Source organism: Lepidochelys olivacea (assembly GCF_965140295.1).
Source record: "Lepidochelys olivacea isolate rLepOli2 genome assembly, chromosome: 24".
NCBI classification, from domain to species: domain Eukaryota; kingdom Metazoa; phylum Chordata; order Testudines; family Cheloniidae; genus Lepidochelys; species Lepidochelys olivacea.
In genome coordinates, this window is record NC_140434.1 from 11339915 (window position 1) to 11358420 (window position 18506).

General features: G+C 50.8%; 1 protein-coding gene across 1 annotated transcript in view; it reads right to left on the reverse strand.

Moving 5' to 3' along the window:
- Positions 1 to 551: 551 nt before the first annotated feature.
- The window catches only part of CFAP45 (cilia and flagella associated protein 45), a 62023-nt gene continuing 44068 nt past the window's right edge, over positions 552 to 18506 (reverse strand). Inside the window, exon 12 of the mRNA XM_084614059.1 lies at positions 552 to 1045. Within this exon, the coding sequence (XP_084470185.1) occupies positions 988 to 1045 (58 nt within the window). The 3' untranslated portion in view covers positions 552 to 987. The remainder of the gene's footprint in view (positions 1046 to 18506) is intronic.

The window sequence follows — 18506 nt, forward strand, 5'->3', positions numbered from 1 at the left end:
TGACGCAGTTTACTGACTCGCTTAGACCTCAGCGAAACCAATATTCCCACTGTTATTACTGCTTGCTGTGCGCTCCACAATATCTGTGAGAGTAAGGGGGAGACATTTATGGCAGGGTGGGAGGTTAAGGCAAATCGCCTGGCTGCTGGTTATGCGCAGCCAGACACCAGGGCGGTTAGAAGAGCACAGGAGGGCGCGGTACGCATCAGAGAAGCTTTGAAAACCAGTTTCATGACTGGCCAGGCTACGGTGTGAAAGTTCTCTTTGTTTCTCCTCGATGAAACCCCCCGCCCCTTGGTTCACTCTACTTCCCTGTAAGCTATCCACCCTCCCCTCCTCCCTTCAATCACCGCTTGCAGAGGCAATAAAGTCATTGTTGTTTCACATTCATGCATTCTTTATTCATTCATCACACAAATAGGGGGATGACTACCAAGGTAGCCCAGGAGGGGTGGTGGAGGAGGGAAGGAAAATGCCACACAGCATTTTAAAAGTTTACAACTTTAAAATTTATTGAATGCCAGCCTTCTGTTTTTTGGGCAATCCTCTGGGGTGGAGTGGCTGGGTGGCCAGAGGCCCCCCCACCGCGTTCTTGGGCATCTGGGTGTGGAGGCTATGGAGCTTGGGGAGGAGGGCGGTTGGTTACACAGGGGCTGTAGTGGCAGTCTGTGCTCCAGCTGCCTTTGCTGCAGCTCAACCATACACTGGAGCATACTGGTTTGATCCTCCAGCAGCCTCAGCATTGAATCCTGCCACTTCTCATCACGCTGCTGCCACATTTGAGCTTCAGCCCTGTCTTCAGCCCGCCACTTACTCTCTTCAGCCCGCCACTAACTCTCTTCAGCCCGCCACCTCTCCTTCCGGTCATTTTGTGCTTTCCTGCACTCTGACATTATTTGCCTCCATGCATTCGTCTGTGCTCTGTCAGTGTGGGAGGACAGCATGAGCTCAGAGAACATTTCATCACGAGTGCATTTTTTTTTCTTTCTAATCTTCACTAGCCTCTGGGAAGGAGAAGATCCTCTGATCATTGAAACACATACAGCTGGTGGAGAAAAAAAAGGGACAGTGGTATTTAAAAAGACACATTTTATAAAACAGTGGCTACACTCTTTCAGGGTAAACCTTGCTGTTAACATTACATACATAGCACATGTGCTTTCGTTACAAGGTCGCATTTTGCCTTCCCCCACCGCATAGCTACCCCCTCAACCCTCCCCCCTCCCCGTGGCTAACAGTGGGGAACATCTCTGTTCAGCCACATGCAAACAGCCCAGCAGGAATGGGCTCCTCTGAGTGTCCCCTGAAGAAAAGAACCCTATTTCAACCAGGTGACCATGAATGATATCTCACTCTCCTGAGGATAACACAGAGAGATAAAGAACGGATGTTGTTTGAACGCCAGCAAACATACACTGCAATGCTTTGTTGTACAATGATTCCCGAGTATGTGTTACTGGCCTGGAGTGGTAAAGTGTCCTACCATGGAGGACGCAATAAGGCTGCCCTCCCCAGAAACCTTTTGCAAAGGCTTTGGGAGTACATCCAGGAGAGCCGCGAATGCCAGGGCAAATTAATCCTTTCACATGCTTGCTTTTAAACCATGTATAGTATTTTAAAAGGTACACTCACTGGAGGTCCCTTCTCCATCTGCCAGGTCCAGGAGGCAGCCTTGGGTGGGTTTGGGGGGTACTGGCTCCAGGTCCAGGGTGAGAAACAGTTCCTGGCTGTCGGGAAAACTGGTTTCTCCGCTTGCTTGCTGTGAGCTATCTACAACCTCCTCATCATCATCATCTTCTTCGTCCCCAAAACCTGCTTCCGTGTTGCCTCCATCTCCATTGAAGGAGTCAAACAACATGGCTGGGGTAGTGGTGACTGAACCCCCTAAAATGGCATGCAGCTCATCATAGAAGCTGCATGTTTGGGGCTCTGACCCAGAGCGGCCGTTCGCCTCTCTGGTTTTCTGGTAGGCTTGCCTCCGCTCCTTAAGTTTCATGCGGCACTGCTTCGGGTCCCTGTTATGGCCTCTGTCCTTCATGTCCTGGGAGATTTTGACAAAGGTTTTGGCATTTCAAAAACTGGAACGGAGTTCTGATAGCACGGATTCCTCTCCCCATACAGCGATCAGATCCCGTACCTCCCGTTCAGTCCATGCTGGAGCTCTTTTGCGATTCTGGGACTCCATCATGGTCACTTCTGCTGATGAGCTCTGCATGGTCACCTGCAGCTTGCCACGCTGGCCAAACAGGAAATGAGATTCAAAAGTTCGCGGGCCTTTTCCTGTCTACCTGGCCAGTGCATCTGCGTTGAGAGTGCTGTCCCGAGCGGTCACAATGGAGCACTCTGGGATAGCTCCGGGATGCCAGTGCCGTCGAATTGTGTCCACAGTACCCCAAATTCGACCCGGCAAGGCCGATTTAAGCGCTAATCCACTTGTCAGGGGTGGAGTAAGGAAATCGATTTTAAGAGCCCTTTAAGTCGAAAAAAAGGGCTTCATCGTGTGGACGGGTGCAGGTTTACATCGATTTAACGCTGCTAAATTCGACCTAAAGCCTAGTGTAGAGCAGGGCTCAGACTGCTCCTTAACGGATGTTTGGGTGGAGAAGGAATTGAGGGCAGCTTGCCACACACGCCTGTATAGCCTTGGTGTTCTCGCAAGGAGGCATAGGGCGTGTCCACAGGCTGAATGGACACTGGTTGTTGTTAGTAATGTGGACCGTTGCTGAAGCTGCAGCATTTATACTGCTGTTACTGTTGCTGTTCTTGGAACTCTGATGTCAGCTGCATGAGCAGAGAGTGCAGCATGTTAATTCAGCAGACCTCGAGTCCAAGTTATTCGTAAAAGAAAGACCACGGGCTCAGTTTGGTGGCAAAGGTACTCGGCCAGATTTATTGTCAACAAAGCACAGTACTAGACCGCTGGCTCAATGGTTACAGGTACAACAACATTGGTACAACATTGTATATCAATGGTACCAACTCAGTCAGCACACCAGAATGCTGTCCCCTCAGCAAGTATAAAGATACCCCTCCTATGACTTCTCCTTTTATACACTGTTACAAACAAGGTTACGTATACACTCCAGATGTTGTTAGTTACCATCCTTATTCTTGTACCTGCTAGTTTGAACAAAGTATTGTCACCCATTAGCCTGTCATTCACTCCTTATCTTATGAGGGGTCAATGTGTTCTTCTGCCATCTCTTAGGAATGTGCTTGCCATAGAAGTTGCCTGTGATCTGGTTGAATGTGCTATCACTCCAGAAATCCACCTTGATAGTCTTTGAGTAGAGATGAAGGATCCCTTGGATCTATCCGCAAAGGAAATGAAGAGTCTTGGTGACTTCTAAATTGCTATCTAAGTGAAAGACCAATACCCTTCCAACAGCCAGAGTATGTAAGCAGGACTCCTAGAGGGAACAATGTGGTTTTGGGAAAAATACTGGTAGATGAATGCATTGACTGAGGTGAAACTCCGATAGAACCTTAGGTAAGATTTTAGGGTTTGGACGTGTAGAGACCTTGTCCTTAAAGAACACCATGAACAGGAGGTCTGTCATCAAAGTTCCAATCTCCTCAACCCTACAGGCCAATGTGACGGCTACTAAAAAGGCTGATTTTATAGATAAATGCAACAGTGGACAGGTTGCCATAGGTTTGACTGAAGATCTCATAAACTAATTGAGTACCAGGATGAGGTCCCAGGTCAGGGTAGGGTTCCTAATCTGTGGATAGAGATTCCCCAAACCTTTAATAAACCTAGATGGCAGCTGATGGGCAAATATAGAAAATCCTTCCACCAGAGGATGAAAGACTGATATTTTGGCCAAATGGACCTTAATTGAACTAATTGATAACTCTGATTTCTTTAGATCAGTGGTTTTCAAACTGTGGGTCAGGACTCCAAAGTGGGTCATGACCCCATTTTAATGGGGTCACCAAAGGCTGGCATTAGCCTTGCTGGGGCCCAGGGCCAAAGCCCGAGCTCCACTGCCTGCTCTAACATAGGTGGGGTGCTGGCGGGGACTCAGGTTACAGGCTGAAGCCCTTGGGATTTGGATTTGGCCCCCCTGCCAAGAACAGTGGGGCTCTGGCTTTAGCTTTGGCCCTGGCCCCCCTGCCCGGGGCGACAAGGCTCAGGAGGGCTCAGGCTTCAGGTTCCTGTCTTGAGGTGGTATAGCAATTTTTGTTGTCAGAAAGGGGTCGTGGTGCAATGAAGTTTGAGAACCCCTGCTTTAGATCCAGCAGATAATCCAGGAAGACTGAAAGTGGCAAAAATCAGGCATGAGGTAGCGATGACAACACCTATGGAAGAGCCTCTTCCATTTCTGCAGGTAACTAGTGTGGGTTGATCTCTTTCTACCATTCAGTAACACCTGTTGTACTTCCAAAAAGCAGGGGGATTCTAACCCTGTGAACCATTGTGGAGCCACGCCCTGAGGCAGAGAACTGCTAGATTGGAATGAAGCACATGACCTGCATCCTGTGACCTGAGATGAGTAATGGTCAGGAGTTTAAATGATGGTTGGTGTGATGCTATGCACCCCTGTATTCACACACCCTATACAGTTCTGTACTAATCTTCGTACAAGGCATGCCTTCTGAGGTGTCACTTGAAAACATAACTTACTCATCAGTAATATCATGGTAAAATGCATGTTGCAACATTATGTGTAAAATGATGAACGTAAGCTGAAATCATGACTGAAGTGTGTTTCCCACATAAGTCTGGGCACTGAATAAACCAGTTTCTCAAAGACAAAGGGCAAGATGATTCCTCAGCCAAGTGTCAACAAAGCTGATGGGCCATCACCTATAAAGTGGCCATTCTTTGGCAAGAAATGTGGTCAGGAACAAAGAGACCTGCACCTTAGCAAACAAACAGCATGCGGTCTCCTTCCTCCACCAGACCCCAGTCTCTTGGTTCTCAGCTGGAAATGCTTTTCAAAGGGAGACTGAAATTATAAAAAGGAGGGGCAAATACCCCAAGAGACCTTCCACCTGCTCATCTTATTCTCTGCACCTGAAAAGACAAAAGAAACAGCCATTGGCCTCTGGGGCAGGGGTCCTGACCTGAAAGTTTGGTCAGTGATGCTCTTGGAAGCATGTGGTGAGAAACTTTGCTTTGAATCTAACATAGTTTGTTATGCTAGGCAATAGAAAGTTTTTTACCTTTATTTTTCTTGTAACCATTTCTGACTTTTATGCCTCATTACTTGTACTCACTTAAAAGCTGTCATTCTGTAGTTAATAAACTTGACTTGTTTTACTGTTTTATTTAATCCAGTGTGTTTAAGTTAAAGTGTCTGGGTAACTCCATTTAAGGTGGTAAGCTGGTGTATATTATTCCCTTAAAGGAATAACAGATGTTATGTACTTATACTGTCCAGGAGAGGGTTGGGCAATACAGGACATACATTTCTGGGAAAAATCTGGGGCTGGGAGTGTGAGGGGTCACCCTGCAGTGTAAGCCAGGCTGGTGAGAGCCAGAGTGTAACCCAAGTGTGGCTGGCAGGCTGCAGTTACACACAAACACTCGGGGTGTGGCTCGCATGCTGGAAGGCTGTGTGTGAGCAGCCCAGGAGGGAGCTACTTCAGAAAGGCATTGTAAGGCACCCAGGGTTGCAGGGCAAGGTTGCAGAGACACAGCCTCCCAACAAGTCTTGATTGCACACCAATATGTCACAAGTGGACACACAGGTGAAGCTGGTAAGGGTATAAAGCTAGTCTTGGTCCGGTTGGCTCTATCCTGTCTGATCTTATTCATCACCTTTACTATCAGCTGTGTTGGAAGGAATGCATAGGACAGACCCCTCCTCCAAGATAGAAGAAAGGCATCTCCCAGGAGCGGTGGCCCAGGCCCTCTCTTGAGCAGAAAAGAGGCACTTTCTGTTCCTGGAGGTGGCACAGAGATCCACCACTGGCAGTCCCCTCCCTGGAATATGCTATGGAGAACTTGGGTATCTAGCTCTCATTCGTGAAAGGGAAAGGGATTAACTCTGTGAGACGTGTCTGCTGAGGACATCATCTGTGATGTTCTGAACACCTGGGAGTAGACTGCTGAAATTTGGATCTGATGATCTATGCACAAATTCCATAGCTTCATGGCTATGGCACACAAAAAGGGAGATCTTGCTCCTCCCTGCTTGTTGATATAAAACATGCAGGATACATTGTCTGTCATGACCCTGGTTGATCTGCCCCCGATGAGTGGTAAGAAATGAAGGCAAGTGTTCTTGACAGCCCTGATCTCCAACAATTTCGTGTGGAGATTGGTTTCTTGAGCTGTCCATCTGCCTTGGGTCCTGGCATTGGGGAGGGCTCACCATCCCAATAGTGAAGCATCTGTTTTTAACATCACCAATGGAGCTGGGTGACAGGAAGGAACACCTGCACAGATGTTAGGCTGAGCCTTCAACCAGTTGAAGGAGTTTCTTACTTGTAGAGGAACCGTCACCTGTCTGCCCAGAGAATAGGTCATTCTGAGCCAACCCTGGAAGCAGCGGATTCATAGCTTTGCATGATCAGTCACAAGGCTTCAAGCTGCCATATGCCCCAGGAGCTGAAGACAGTTTCTTATTATGGTCTGAGGACTTCCCTGAATTGCCCGTACCAGCCTGGACAATGGTATGAATCTGTCTGAGAGAAGGTAGACTCTGGCTGTCATCAATTCCAAATGTGCCCCTATAAATTAAATCTTCTGCACAGGGGTTCATGTGGACTTTTTTTACATTTAGTTGCAGACCCAACGTCTGGAATAGAGCAAGGGCCGTCTGGGGGAAGATAGCACTGCTTCATAAGAACAGCCCTTGAGTAGCCAGTCACTGAGGGAAGACTAGGATCTCATCTTGTTACTGGTAAGCAGCCACTACTGCCAGGACCTTTGAGAACAAGTGAGGGATTGGTCGTGACATGGTAGCTGAGGCCATGGTTGCTGCCACCAATGGTGCCGTTGGTGGGCATACCAAAGACAACACCAGTGATGCCTGGTGCCATTGCCTGCTCCATGATGAAAGTGCCAAATGCATAGATACTGACAGCTGAGCACAAGGCATAGATACTGACAGCTGAGCACAAGGCATAGATACTGACAGCTGGGCAGAATGCAAAGGTACCGACAGCAGGGCCAAACTTGACAGTGCCCATCCTGAGTGTCTATGTTTGCCCTCCTTGCTTGAAGATGGTACCAAGGTCTTATCAGAGCCGTGTCCTTTCCCCTTGGCATCCCAGGACTTCATGGTCCTGCCAGTACAGAGGAGTCCTTTGACTCAACAGTACCCAGCTGAGAAGACAAAGCTTTGGAAACTGTAGATCTCTCTGGGGACCCGGTCTTTTTTAGAGCTGGCTCCTTAAGGTGAGACTCCACAGTCCTCTTTTTGAAAGCTTTCCTTGGTGCTTCCAAAGTCTCCCCTTTCTTAGTGGAAGGTTGCGCCAAAGTAGAGGGGGCGCTGGATCTATCCAGGGATAGATGTGGTGTGCGGGGCAATGGCCTCTCCTGATCCGGCTCAGACACTGGTCAAATGGAGCACTCCATCTTAAATGGTCTGAGCTTAATCTCCATGGTCTTCCTTGCCCTGAACTGAGACGTGCGCTTCTGGGAGATGAGGGACCCCCTCCCCCCGCAAGCAACAGACACACTTAGAGTGGCCATTGCTCACCAGTATGGCCTTTTGGCAGGTGAGGCAATGTTTGAAGCTTGGAGAGCCAGGGATGCCCTGCCAGGAGAAAACAAGTCCCCAAAAGGGAAAGAGGAGAGAAAATTATCCTCTCCCTATTTCACTCTACTAACTAACCATAATAACACTCAACCTAACTAACTTCTGCACAGGCCTGACTTCCTCTGGGCCCCAGGAGTGCTCAACCCCCTGCCCTGTCTCAGGCCCCACTCTCACCTACCCTCTTCCTCCAAGCCCCCCCTGCCCCACCTCTTCCCATTCCAGCTCTGCCCCAGGCCCCACCCCAACCCCATCCATTCTCCCAAGCCCCCACCTCTGCCCCGTCTCTTCCCACCCAGTTCCGCCCCCCCCCCCCGAGCACGACCTGTCCTGCTCCTCCCTTCCGCCTCTCCTCCCAGTGCCTCCTGCATGCCACGGAACAGCTGATTGCGACAGGCGGGAGGCACTGGGAGAGAGGGGGAGAGGTTGATCAGTGGGGCCGCAGGCAGATGAGAGGCGCTGTGGGGGTGAGGGGAGCTGACTATTGGTGGGTGCTAAGCACCAGCTAATTTTTTTCCATGTGTGCTCTAGCCCTAAGTATTCTAAGAGCGGTTTAAAAGCCGAGGCATGCTCAAGGCAGACACACTAAGGCTCCATCTCAGGCCAAGACAATTGAGGGCGATTCACCCATGCACCCCTAGATAGCCTGAGTGTCCAGCACAAGGAGGATGCATGCATGTGCCAAATGGAAGCTGCAAACTGAAAGTCTCTGATCAAGGGCTCGAGAGGTGCATGCACCTGAAGTGGAGCAGCCATAGGGATGCTACTGCAGGAAGAATGTAGGCTTCAGGTATTGACACCATCCCACAATTGGCCACTCCTGGGCCATTGTAAGAACAGGAATCTGATCTCCAGGTGCTGCTGGTGGCCAGGCCTACTAGTTTACATCAAGGATTCTATAAGGTCCTGTGACGTCTGCACCAGTACCAAGAACTCACAATCAGCCCCTGCCCACACCTCCACAGCTTGGGTCTATGATCTCAAAGGGCTTCATTGTAGAACAGCTATACTCCTGTGGACACTTGCCAAGCCTGGTTGTCGTTGACCTCCCAACAAAGAAGGGGCACTTGTCTCGTGCCATGCTGTTCCTACTGCACAGGAGATGACTTGGCTCTTCCTGCAAACAGCGGGTTGATCAAAGATTTAGTTGGGGATTGGTCCTGCTTTGAGCAGGGGGTTGGACTAGATGACCTCCTGAGGTCCCTTCCAACCCTGATATTCTATGGTTCTATTGGAGGAGGAGAACTTAGTCCACTGAATTCTTGACTTTCAGCAAGTTAGGGGAAGGCTCCAATACTTGATGTACTGGGAAGGCGACAGTACAGACGAGTGGTCTTGGGAACTGGTAGACAACATCCACGCTCTAGACCTATTGCAAAAGTTCCATTGGAAGTATCCTGAGAAATCAGGCCCCAAGGCCCCTAGAGGCACCTTCAAGGGGTGGGGAGGAATCAGGGCCGCAGCAGAGCCAGGCCACTGAGCACAGATGGCCTGTAACAAGCTACCTAACTGGCTATACTGTCTGATTGGTTGGAAGGGTCCGCAGACTGGCTCCTAAGCCCAACAGCAGCAGCAGTTCAGTGGCTGATCAAAGCACTTGCCCACAGCTGTGATAGCTTCTGTGCCTGCTTGTTTCCCAGCCTTGTTCCAACCCTGCTTCTGCCTTGGACCCAACCCTGCCCTTGTCTTGTCTCGCTCCAGGTAGCCTGGTTCTGAGCCTTGGCTCCGATTCCTGACTTCAGGCTCTGGCTTTGACCCTTGGCTCTGACTCCTGGCTACTGACACCTGCTCTAACCACTGCCCTGGTCCTGGTCACTGACACTCTCCATCACTCTTGTTGGAGCAGTTCCACTTTGTGCGCAGTTCACTGCTCACTGGGCCAGAGAGAGAAGGACTTTCCTTGCTAGGTCAGGACACTCCGGGGTGTGGGAGAGCCAGGTTTAAATCCCTGCTCCAACTCAGGTAGTGCAGGGATTTGAAGCTGTATCGGCCACAACTCTGATGAGCACTCGAACCCCCAGGCCTTTGGGTTCTCTGGAGACACACACGTGCACACCCAAGACTGAAAAATGCTGGACCTGGTCACCCCAGCTGTCTCTTGTGCGCAGGGGAGCTAGGCGGGGGAATGCCTGGCCTAAGAATCCCACTGGGTCTTAGGCACGAGCAAGGGGTCTGCACTGCTTGTTTACAGGGGGCCGCATCAGAACTTTGCCTATGCCAACCAGCAGGAACTTAGGCACTGGGGGACTTAGACACCTTCAGGGTTAGGTAGCCACTGAGTGCTGGTCTTAAGGATGTCAGAGGTGCCTAAACGTTGGACGTAGGCACTTAATGTGGCAGGTAGGTGCCTAATCCCCTACGTGAACCTAGTCTTAGGTGCCTGTCTGCATCTTTAGGAGCCTCAGTCTCAGTGCTTAATGTGTAAGGAAAGAGGTGCCAGGGCTCAAGCAACATTTTTACTTTCATGCCTGATGTGGCAAGCCCAGAGGTGCCGGGGCTGTGAACTGCCAGGCCCAGAGGTGCCAGGGCTGTGAACTGCCAGGCCCAGAGGTGCCGGGGCTATGGACTGCCAAGCCCAGAGGTGCCGGGGCTGTGAACTGCCCAGCCCAGAGGTGCCGGGGCTGTGAACTGCCAGGCCCAGAGGTGCCGGGACTGTGAACTGTCAAGCTTAGAGGTGTCGGGGCTCAACCTTGGCAAGCCCTAGCACAAATTAAACACTGCTTAGTCCCTTTGTGAGTGACAGCTTTGTAACTGGTTTGCCCAGGTCTGACCAGCCCAGCCCAGGTGTCACTCAATCCCAAGACGGCGCCAGGAGAACTGGCCTCTGCCAGAGAGCTGGGCTGCCTAGGGAGTGGCCGTGTTACTGGGAGGGGCAAGGACAGTGGGAGGCACGAGGGGCAAAGGAAGCAGTAAAGTGAGGTTCAGTCCTATGGGCATGGGTGGAGATTGGGGGGTATGGGAGGGCCTTGCCCCCCCAAATTGAATAGGAGGCAGAGGTGACGCATGGAGGGGCGCCCAGTTTTCTCCCTTAGCTCTGGAACTTTCGGGTGGGGGGAGCAGTGATGCCGGAAGCTCTGTGCCTGCTGGTCACTTTCCCCAACTGGGCTGTGGCTATTTTCACCGAGGATAGCCAGGCGCCTAAGCTGCTTCCCAACCCAGGTGAGCTGTCAGTTGTTAGTCCCGGCTGGGGGTGTGGGGGAGAGGATGACTGGACTGCCCCTGCTGGGAGCCACTGGGGCCAGTCAGAACCACCCCCGGCTGCAGGAAGCTCTGCACCTCTCCCCAACTTCCTGTCCCCATCACTTCTCAGCTGCGGTGGGGAGGGGTCACTGTATGGGACCCACTCCCCCCGCCCCGTCTGCCCAACCCCTGTGCACCCAGACCCCTCCCCCACTGAGCCCCACCCACCTTCACCTGGACCCACCCCCTGCAGAGTCCCATTCCTTCTGCACCCAGAACCCCACAATGAGCCTCTATGCATTCAAATTCCCCCTGCATCCGGACCCCGCACTGAGCCACTTTGACGAAGTGGGAATGTTCTTAATGTTTTCTCTGAATACTGTGTGGGTGCCTCAGTTTCTCCTATGCATTTCTTAAGTATCTTATGTATAAGGTGGTGGGATAAGGATGTGTGATAGTTGCAGAGCTCTAGGCAGGTGTGATGCTGTCTGCACAGAGAATGGCCGACACCCTGTCTCCTAGCAACTGATAGCCTGGGCCCCTCCCCTGTTTGTTCTCCAACAACTGAAGGTTTTGGAGAACAAAGAGATCAGGTGGTGTCCTGGCCCGGGGAGAGACAAAGGCCAGAGGAGGGACTGGAGGGGGCTTCAGTTTGGCTGGCCAGGGAAATGGAGAGAGGCCCAGAACCGGGGTCTGGGCTCCCTACCCTCCAAGATGGACCTGACTAAGGGGTCCTGTTCTCTGTACCTACAAGCTCTGTTTTAGAGTGTGTTCCTGTTGTCTAATAAACCTTCTGTTTTACTGGCTGGCTGAGAGTCTCAGTGAACCTTAGGAAGTGGGGGGTGCTGGGTCCTGACTCTTCCACACTCCGTGACAGCCACTCACACCAAGATTGCCCCACACAGAACCCTCTTACCCCGCACCTGCATTCCCCCACACTGATCCCCTCCACCCTTGGACACTGCCAGGCTGAGGCTTGGACACTGCCTGTCCCACACCTGGATTGCATTCCTGTGAGACTCTGTCCCTCTCACTTGCTATCTTGGTGCACCTGGTGTGGAGGGGCTGGGGACAGCCTTTAGCAATGGGTTTGTTTGATGTGTGCAAAAGACATTAGCCCTCCCATTTCGGGGGAACAGAGCGTATTTCTTTCTAAAAAGGTGACATAGGAAAAGAGAAAATCGGAGCTACCAGTCTTTCTGAAAGACATATTTTGACACGCTATATGAGGATTTAATTTCAGTTTAGTATGGTTAATAAATACAAAGTGTTTATTAAAAATGCAATTAACTCTGTGGCAAGCAATGCAGGCAGATCTGCTTCATGCAAAGGGTGAGAAACGGGGAACTTATGTGCAAGACGGAGATCTCAGTTTGGAGTGAGCTGTACAAATCTTGTTTTGTTGATGTTGCTTTCCCTTTTCTTCCCCTCCCGCATGCTTGCCTGGAGTTTGGGGAACAAACTGAAAGCTGAATTCAACTGCATCAATAGAGGTGGAACCAACAGGTGTCTTTAGCAACATCGTGGGGCTCTGTGGCCTCTTCTAACACCCCTAGAAAAAGCTAGACGTCAAAGGGCAGGTCCACACTTGAAAATTACATCGGCGCAGCTGCACTGATGTAGTTGTGCCCAGGGCTGATCTTCATGAAAATGGTGCCGAAGGCACACTTGTATTTTGGCGCTCCTGACCCCCGCAGGCACACCACCCCCCATTGTCCCTGACCCTCAGAGCTCTCCCCCATCGCCCCTGATCCCCACAGTTCCCCCCCATCACCTCCAGGCCCCACTGCCTCCCCCCAGTGCTTAATTTGTATTGGAAGAGATGCTGGGGCTGAGCCCCCCCCCCACAAATTCAGCACTGGCGGCTGGTGCTGGCCAGGCATCCCTCTCTGAGCGTTTGCGGGCCGGGGGAGTGTTGCGGGGGGGGGTGTATTGTATGTTGTAGGGTGACCATATGTCTCATTTTGGCCAGGACAGTGCTTTTTTGGAAAAAGTCATTTGTCCCATTTGCTCTTGATAATTTGATCAGTTGGAAAGAGCAAACGGGAGAAATGCCCCTTTTGTCAAAAAAGGTGGGGTGCAGAGGAGCGTGAGTGGGGGCGAGCGGCGATGCCAGCCCTGCGCAGGGGGGAGGCAGGACTCGCGTGAGCAGCAGTGCCATTCCCAGCCTTTGGGAAATATGGTCACCATGTGTGTTGCTGCTCACCCGAATCCCGCCTGCACCTGGCGCAGGGACGGAGGCTCAGGTGAGCGGCTCGGGCCAGCCACACGTGGGCGGGGGTGCTCGGATGTGTGGTCACCCTAGTGTGTTGGGAGTCTGTGTGTGTGAGAGAGACAGTGTGCGTGCTGGGGGAGTGTGTGTGTGAGAGAGACAGTGTGTGCTGGGGGAGTGTGTGTGTGAGAGAGACAGTGTGTGCGCTGGGGGAGTGTGTGTGTGAGAGAGACAGGTGTGTGTGCTGGGGGAGTGTGTGTGTGAGAGAGACAGTGTGTGCACTGGGGGAGTGTGTGTGTGAGAGAGACAGTGTGTGCGCTGGGGGAGTGTGTGTGTGAGAGAGACAGGTGTGTGTGCTGGGGGAGTGTGTGTGTGAGAGAGACAGTGTGTGTGCTGGGGGAGTGTGTGTGAGAGAGAGACAGTGTGTGCGCTGGGGGAGTGTGTGTGTGAGAGAGACAGTGTGTGCACTGGGGGAGTGTGTGTGTGAGAGAGACAGTGTGTGCGCTGGGGGAGTGTGTGTGTGAGAGAGACAGTGTGTGTGCTGGGGGAGTGTGTGTGTGAGAGAGACAGTGTGTGCGCTGGGGGAGTGTGTGTGAGAGAGAGACAGTGTGTGCGCTGGGGGAGTGTGTGTGTGAGAGAGACAGTGTGTGTGCTGGGGGAGTGTGTGTGTGAGAGAGACAGTGTGTGTGCTGGGGGAGTGTGTGTGAGAGAGAGACAGTGTGTGCACTGGGGGAGTGTGTGTGTGAGAGAGACAGTGTGTGTGCTGGGGGAGTGTGTGTGTGAGAGAGACAGTGTGTGTGCTGGGGGAGTGTGTGTGTGTGCCGAGTGTGTCAGTGCGCTGTCTGTTTAAGAAGACCACTAGGAGCCTGAACAGCAGCGCCAGCTCCCACTCCAGATATGGAGGCACCAGCACAGACAGGCTCCCCCTCACCCCCACCCCAGCTCAGCAGAGACTGGGTACCCGGGTTCGGGGGAGGGAGACAGCCTGACATCAGCAAGCCTCCTCTCCAGCACACAGGAGCCACGCTCCAGGTCCTGAGCTTGGCCAGGGCGGCTCCATGGGTGGGGGCAGAGGGGGAGGCAGGAGCAGCGGTTGCTGCAGACTCAGTGGAGCAGGGCAGCGGGGAGGAGGGGCACCCCCACTTCAGAGCAGTTACCTGGCTGCTCCAGCTGCCCCCCCTTCTTCCCCCCTCCCCCCGCAGCTCAGTCCGTCCACCCTCTCCAGACGCTGCCATGCCTGGCTGGCTGCCTCTAAGCCCTGCTATCGGCAGGTCAAGTGGGTGGGATTTACCAGCACTGTGCCCTCTTGGCTATCCACCCTGGGCAGGGGCCTAGCCCACCCACCCCTAGGGCCAGCCCTGGCTGCACTGCTGTAGCACGTCTGGGGAGGATGCTTTAAGCCGATGGGAGAGAGAAGCCCTCCTACCAACATAGCTCTGTCTACCCGGGGGTTAGGTTCGCTATAACTACATCGATCAGGGGCTGAATTTGGCACACCCCTCAGTAACATGTTACCGCAGTGTGTGTAGTATAGACCTCACCAGAGACTCCTATTGACTTCAATGGGCATTGGATCAAGCATCTTGAGAAATTACTCTAAAAAGCTACAGCATAGTTATAATTTTCTATTAGATGCTATAGGATGATGCAAAACACCTGTGGAAAAGTGACTCTGTGGCCTATGAAAGTTTTAATTTGAGTAAAATATTACTCTGTTTTAATTTAGAGCCATCAAATTATTTTACTTTAGCTAAAACCGAGAAAAGCTAACCGTAGGGAAAGACAATTGCTTCTACATTAAGATAAATACAGTATTTCTATATTAAGACAATCTTTATGTAACTCTCAAACCAGGGAGTTATGAGCCATAGTTACATGAAAGTGCTCGGTTCTGTTTATTCAATAATTTGTAAAAAGAAAAGGAGTACTTGTGGCACCTTAGAGACTAACCAATTTGTTTGAGCATGAGCTTTCATGAGCTACAGCTCACTTCATCGGATGCATACCGTGGAAACTGCAGCAGACTTTATATACACACAGAGAATATGAAACAATACCTCCTCCCACCCCACTGTCCTGCTGGTAATAGCTTATCTAAAGTGATCATCAAGTTGGGCCATTTCCAGCACAAATCCAGGTTTTCTCACCCTCCACCGCCCCACACAAATTCACTCTCCTGCTGGTGATAGCCCATCCAAAGTGACCATTCTCCCTACAATGTGCATAATTAAGGTGGGCCATTTCCAGCACAAATCCAGGTTTTCTCACATCCCCCCCACCCCCATACACACACAAACTCACTCTCCTGCTGGTAATAGCTCACCCAAACTGACCGCTCTCCAAGTTTAGATCCAAGTTAAACCAGAACATCTGGGGGGGGGGGGGTAGGAAAAAACAAGGGGAAATAGGCTACCTTGCATAATGACTTAGCCACTCTCAGTCTCTATTTAAGCCTAAATTAATAGTATCCAATTTGCAAATGAATTCCAATTCAGCAGTTTCTCGCTGGAGTCTGGATTTGAAGTTTTTTTGTTTTAAGATAGCGACCTTCATGTCTGTGATTGCGTGACCAGAGAGATTGAAGTGTTCTCCGACTGGTTTATGAATGTTATAATTCTTGACATCTGATTTGTGTCCATTTATTCTTTTACGTAGAGACTGTCCAGTTTGACCAATGTACATGGCAGAGGGGCATTGCTGGCACATGATGGCATATATCACATTGGTGGATGTGCAGGTATACGAGCCTCTGATAGTGTGGCTGATGTTATTAGGCCCTGTGATGGTGTCCCCTGAATAGATATGTGGGCACAGTTGGCAACGGGCTTTGTTGCAAGGATAAGTTCCTGGGTTAGTGGTTCTGTTGTGTGGTATGTGGTTGTTGGTGAGTATTTGCTTCAGGTTGCGGGGCTGTCTGTAGGCAAGGACTGGCCTGTCTCCCAAGATTTGTGAAAGTGTTGGGTCATCCTTTAGGATAGGTTGTAGATCCTTAATAATGCGTTGGAGGGGTTTTAGTTGGGGGCTGAACGTGACGGCTAGTGGCGTTCTGTTATTTTCTTTGTTAGGCCTGTCCTGTAGTAGGTAACTTCTGGGAACTCTTCTGGCTCTATCAATCTGTTTCTTTACTTCCACAGGTGGGTATTGTAGTTGTAAGAAAGCTTGACAGAGATCTTGTAGGTGTTTGTCTCTGTCTGAGGGGTTGGAGCAAATGCGGTTGTATCGCAGAGCTTGGCTGTAGATGATGGATCGTGTGGTGTGGTCAGGGTGAAAGCTGGAGGCATGCAGGTAGGAATAACGGTCAGTAGGTTTCCGGTATAGGGTGGTGTTTATGTGTTTATGTGTTTACCCTATACCGGAAACCTACTGACCGCTATTCCTACCTGCATGCCTCCAGCTTTCAATCTCTCTGGTCACGCAATCACAGACATGAAGGTCGCTATCTTAAAACAAAAAAACTTCAAATCCAGACTCCAGCGAGAAACTGCTGAATTGGAATTCATTTGCAAATTGGATACTATTAATCTAGGCTTAAATAGAGACTGGGAGTGGCTAAGTCATTATGCAAGGTAGCCTATTTCCCCTTGTTTTTTCCTACCCCTCTCCCCCCCCAGATGTTCTGGCTTAACTTGGATCTAAACTTGGAGAGTGGTCAGTTTGGGTGAGCTATTACCAGCAGGAGAGTGAGTTTGTGTGTGTATGGGGGTGGGGGGGTGAGAAAATCTGGATTTGTGCTGGAAATGGCCCACCTTGATTATCATGCACATTGTAGGGAGAGTGGTCACTTTGGATGAGCTATTACCAGCAGGATAGTGAGTTTGTGTGTGTGGTTTTTGGGAGGGGGGTGAGGGGGTGAGAGAACCTGGATTTGTGCAGGAAATGGCCCAACTTGATTATCATGCACATTGTGTAGAGAGTTGTCACTTTGGATGGGCTATCACCAGCAGGAGAGTGAATTTGTGTGGGGGGGTGGAGGGTGAGAAAACCTGGATTTGTGCTGGAAATGGCCCAACTTGATGATCACTTTAGATAAGCTATTACCAGCAGGACAGTGGGATGGGAGGAGGTATTGTTTCATATTCTCTGTGTGTATATAAAGTCTGCTGCAGTTTCCACGGTATGCATCCGATGAAGTGAGCTGTAGCTCACGAAAGCTCATGCTAAAAAAATTGGTTAGTCTCTAAGGTGCCACAAGTACTCCTTTTCTTTTTGTGAATACAGACTAACACGGCTGTTACTCTGAAACCTGTCAATAATTTGTGTTTAAGCAAATGCTGATTTTTTAAGTGGTAGCTGGTAAACATGGCAAATAATTAAGTTAAAATAAAAAAAGGGTGATTAAATAATGAATGTAAACTGTATTTGTGATTTTGGGTACACTGTAATTTAACTACCACTAACAATTGTACCACGAACAATCGGTAGATCTATATGTATGATTAAAGCCCTTCCCTCCCACCCCCATGCCCCCTATAGAGAAGTCAAACTACACCTAAGCCTATGGGTGCAATTTGCTTGTTAATTACAGTCTTGTGCTTGGTGCTCAGGGCCTGACTCAGGTGGCCCCACATGTGCTGATGTTCCCAGCACACCCATGCAGCGTAGTTAGTGCCTCCATGGCCTTGGCGTCTCCTTGTTAAGGCTCAGGGCGCTTGTATTTAATGCCCACATCAGTTTATTTAAGCATTGCAGAATTCACCCGACAGCCACCAAAGCCTGGTCCTGCGGCTGAGTGCAGCCCTCCGGCCCCCCTCCCATGGCCTTCCAAGATGGCTTGCATCTCATTGTTAATGCATCTCATCTCTGCAGCCACCCTCAGCTTCAGCAGCTTCCCTCCATGATGGGCCCCACTGGAGTCCTGAGAGCCCACTTGCCCCTCATTTTGCTTCCACCCTGTTTCTGGGCTAGGACAACAGTGCTGCCTGGGGCGGGGGGGTGAGCAGGGCTGACCTAACCCTAGGCTAAGAATGCCTGTCATTTAACCCTCTGAGTGCAGTACTGGGGTTAGTGAGAGTCCGGCATTGATCAGGGGCTGTGGTGTCTGCCATGCTGTAGCTGTGTGGTTAATCACAGAACCCTCCCTGCCCTGGACTCTCAGCTCCTCTACAATAATGCCAGCCCTCCTGGTCACAAAACGCCCCTAGAAATGTGAGCAGAATGAGACCAAGCAGCAGGGACAGCCTGAGCCTGCAGAGAGCCTGAAACAAAAGAGGTGAAAACAGCCTGTTCATTTAAGTGGGGGGTTGTCTCTGAAATCTACGGATAATTTAAATGACAGTTAACTGCTTCACAGCTGAACATTTTAGCAGCAACATCCAGCTAGCGTGCTTATCCCCCAATCCTAACCTGCTCCTCTGGGGACCAACCCCACAAGGGTCCCTTCCCAACTACCAAGCCGCATC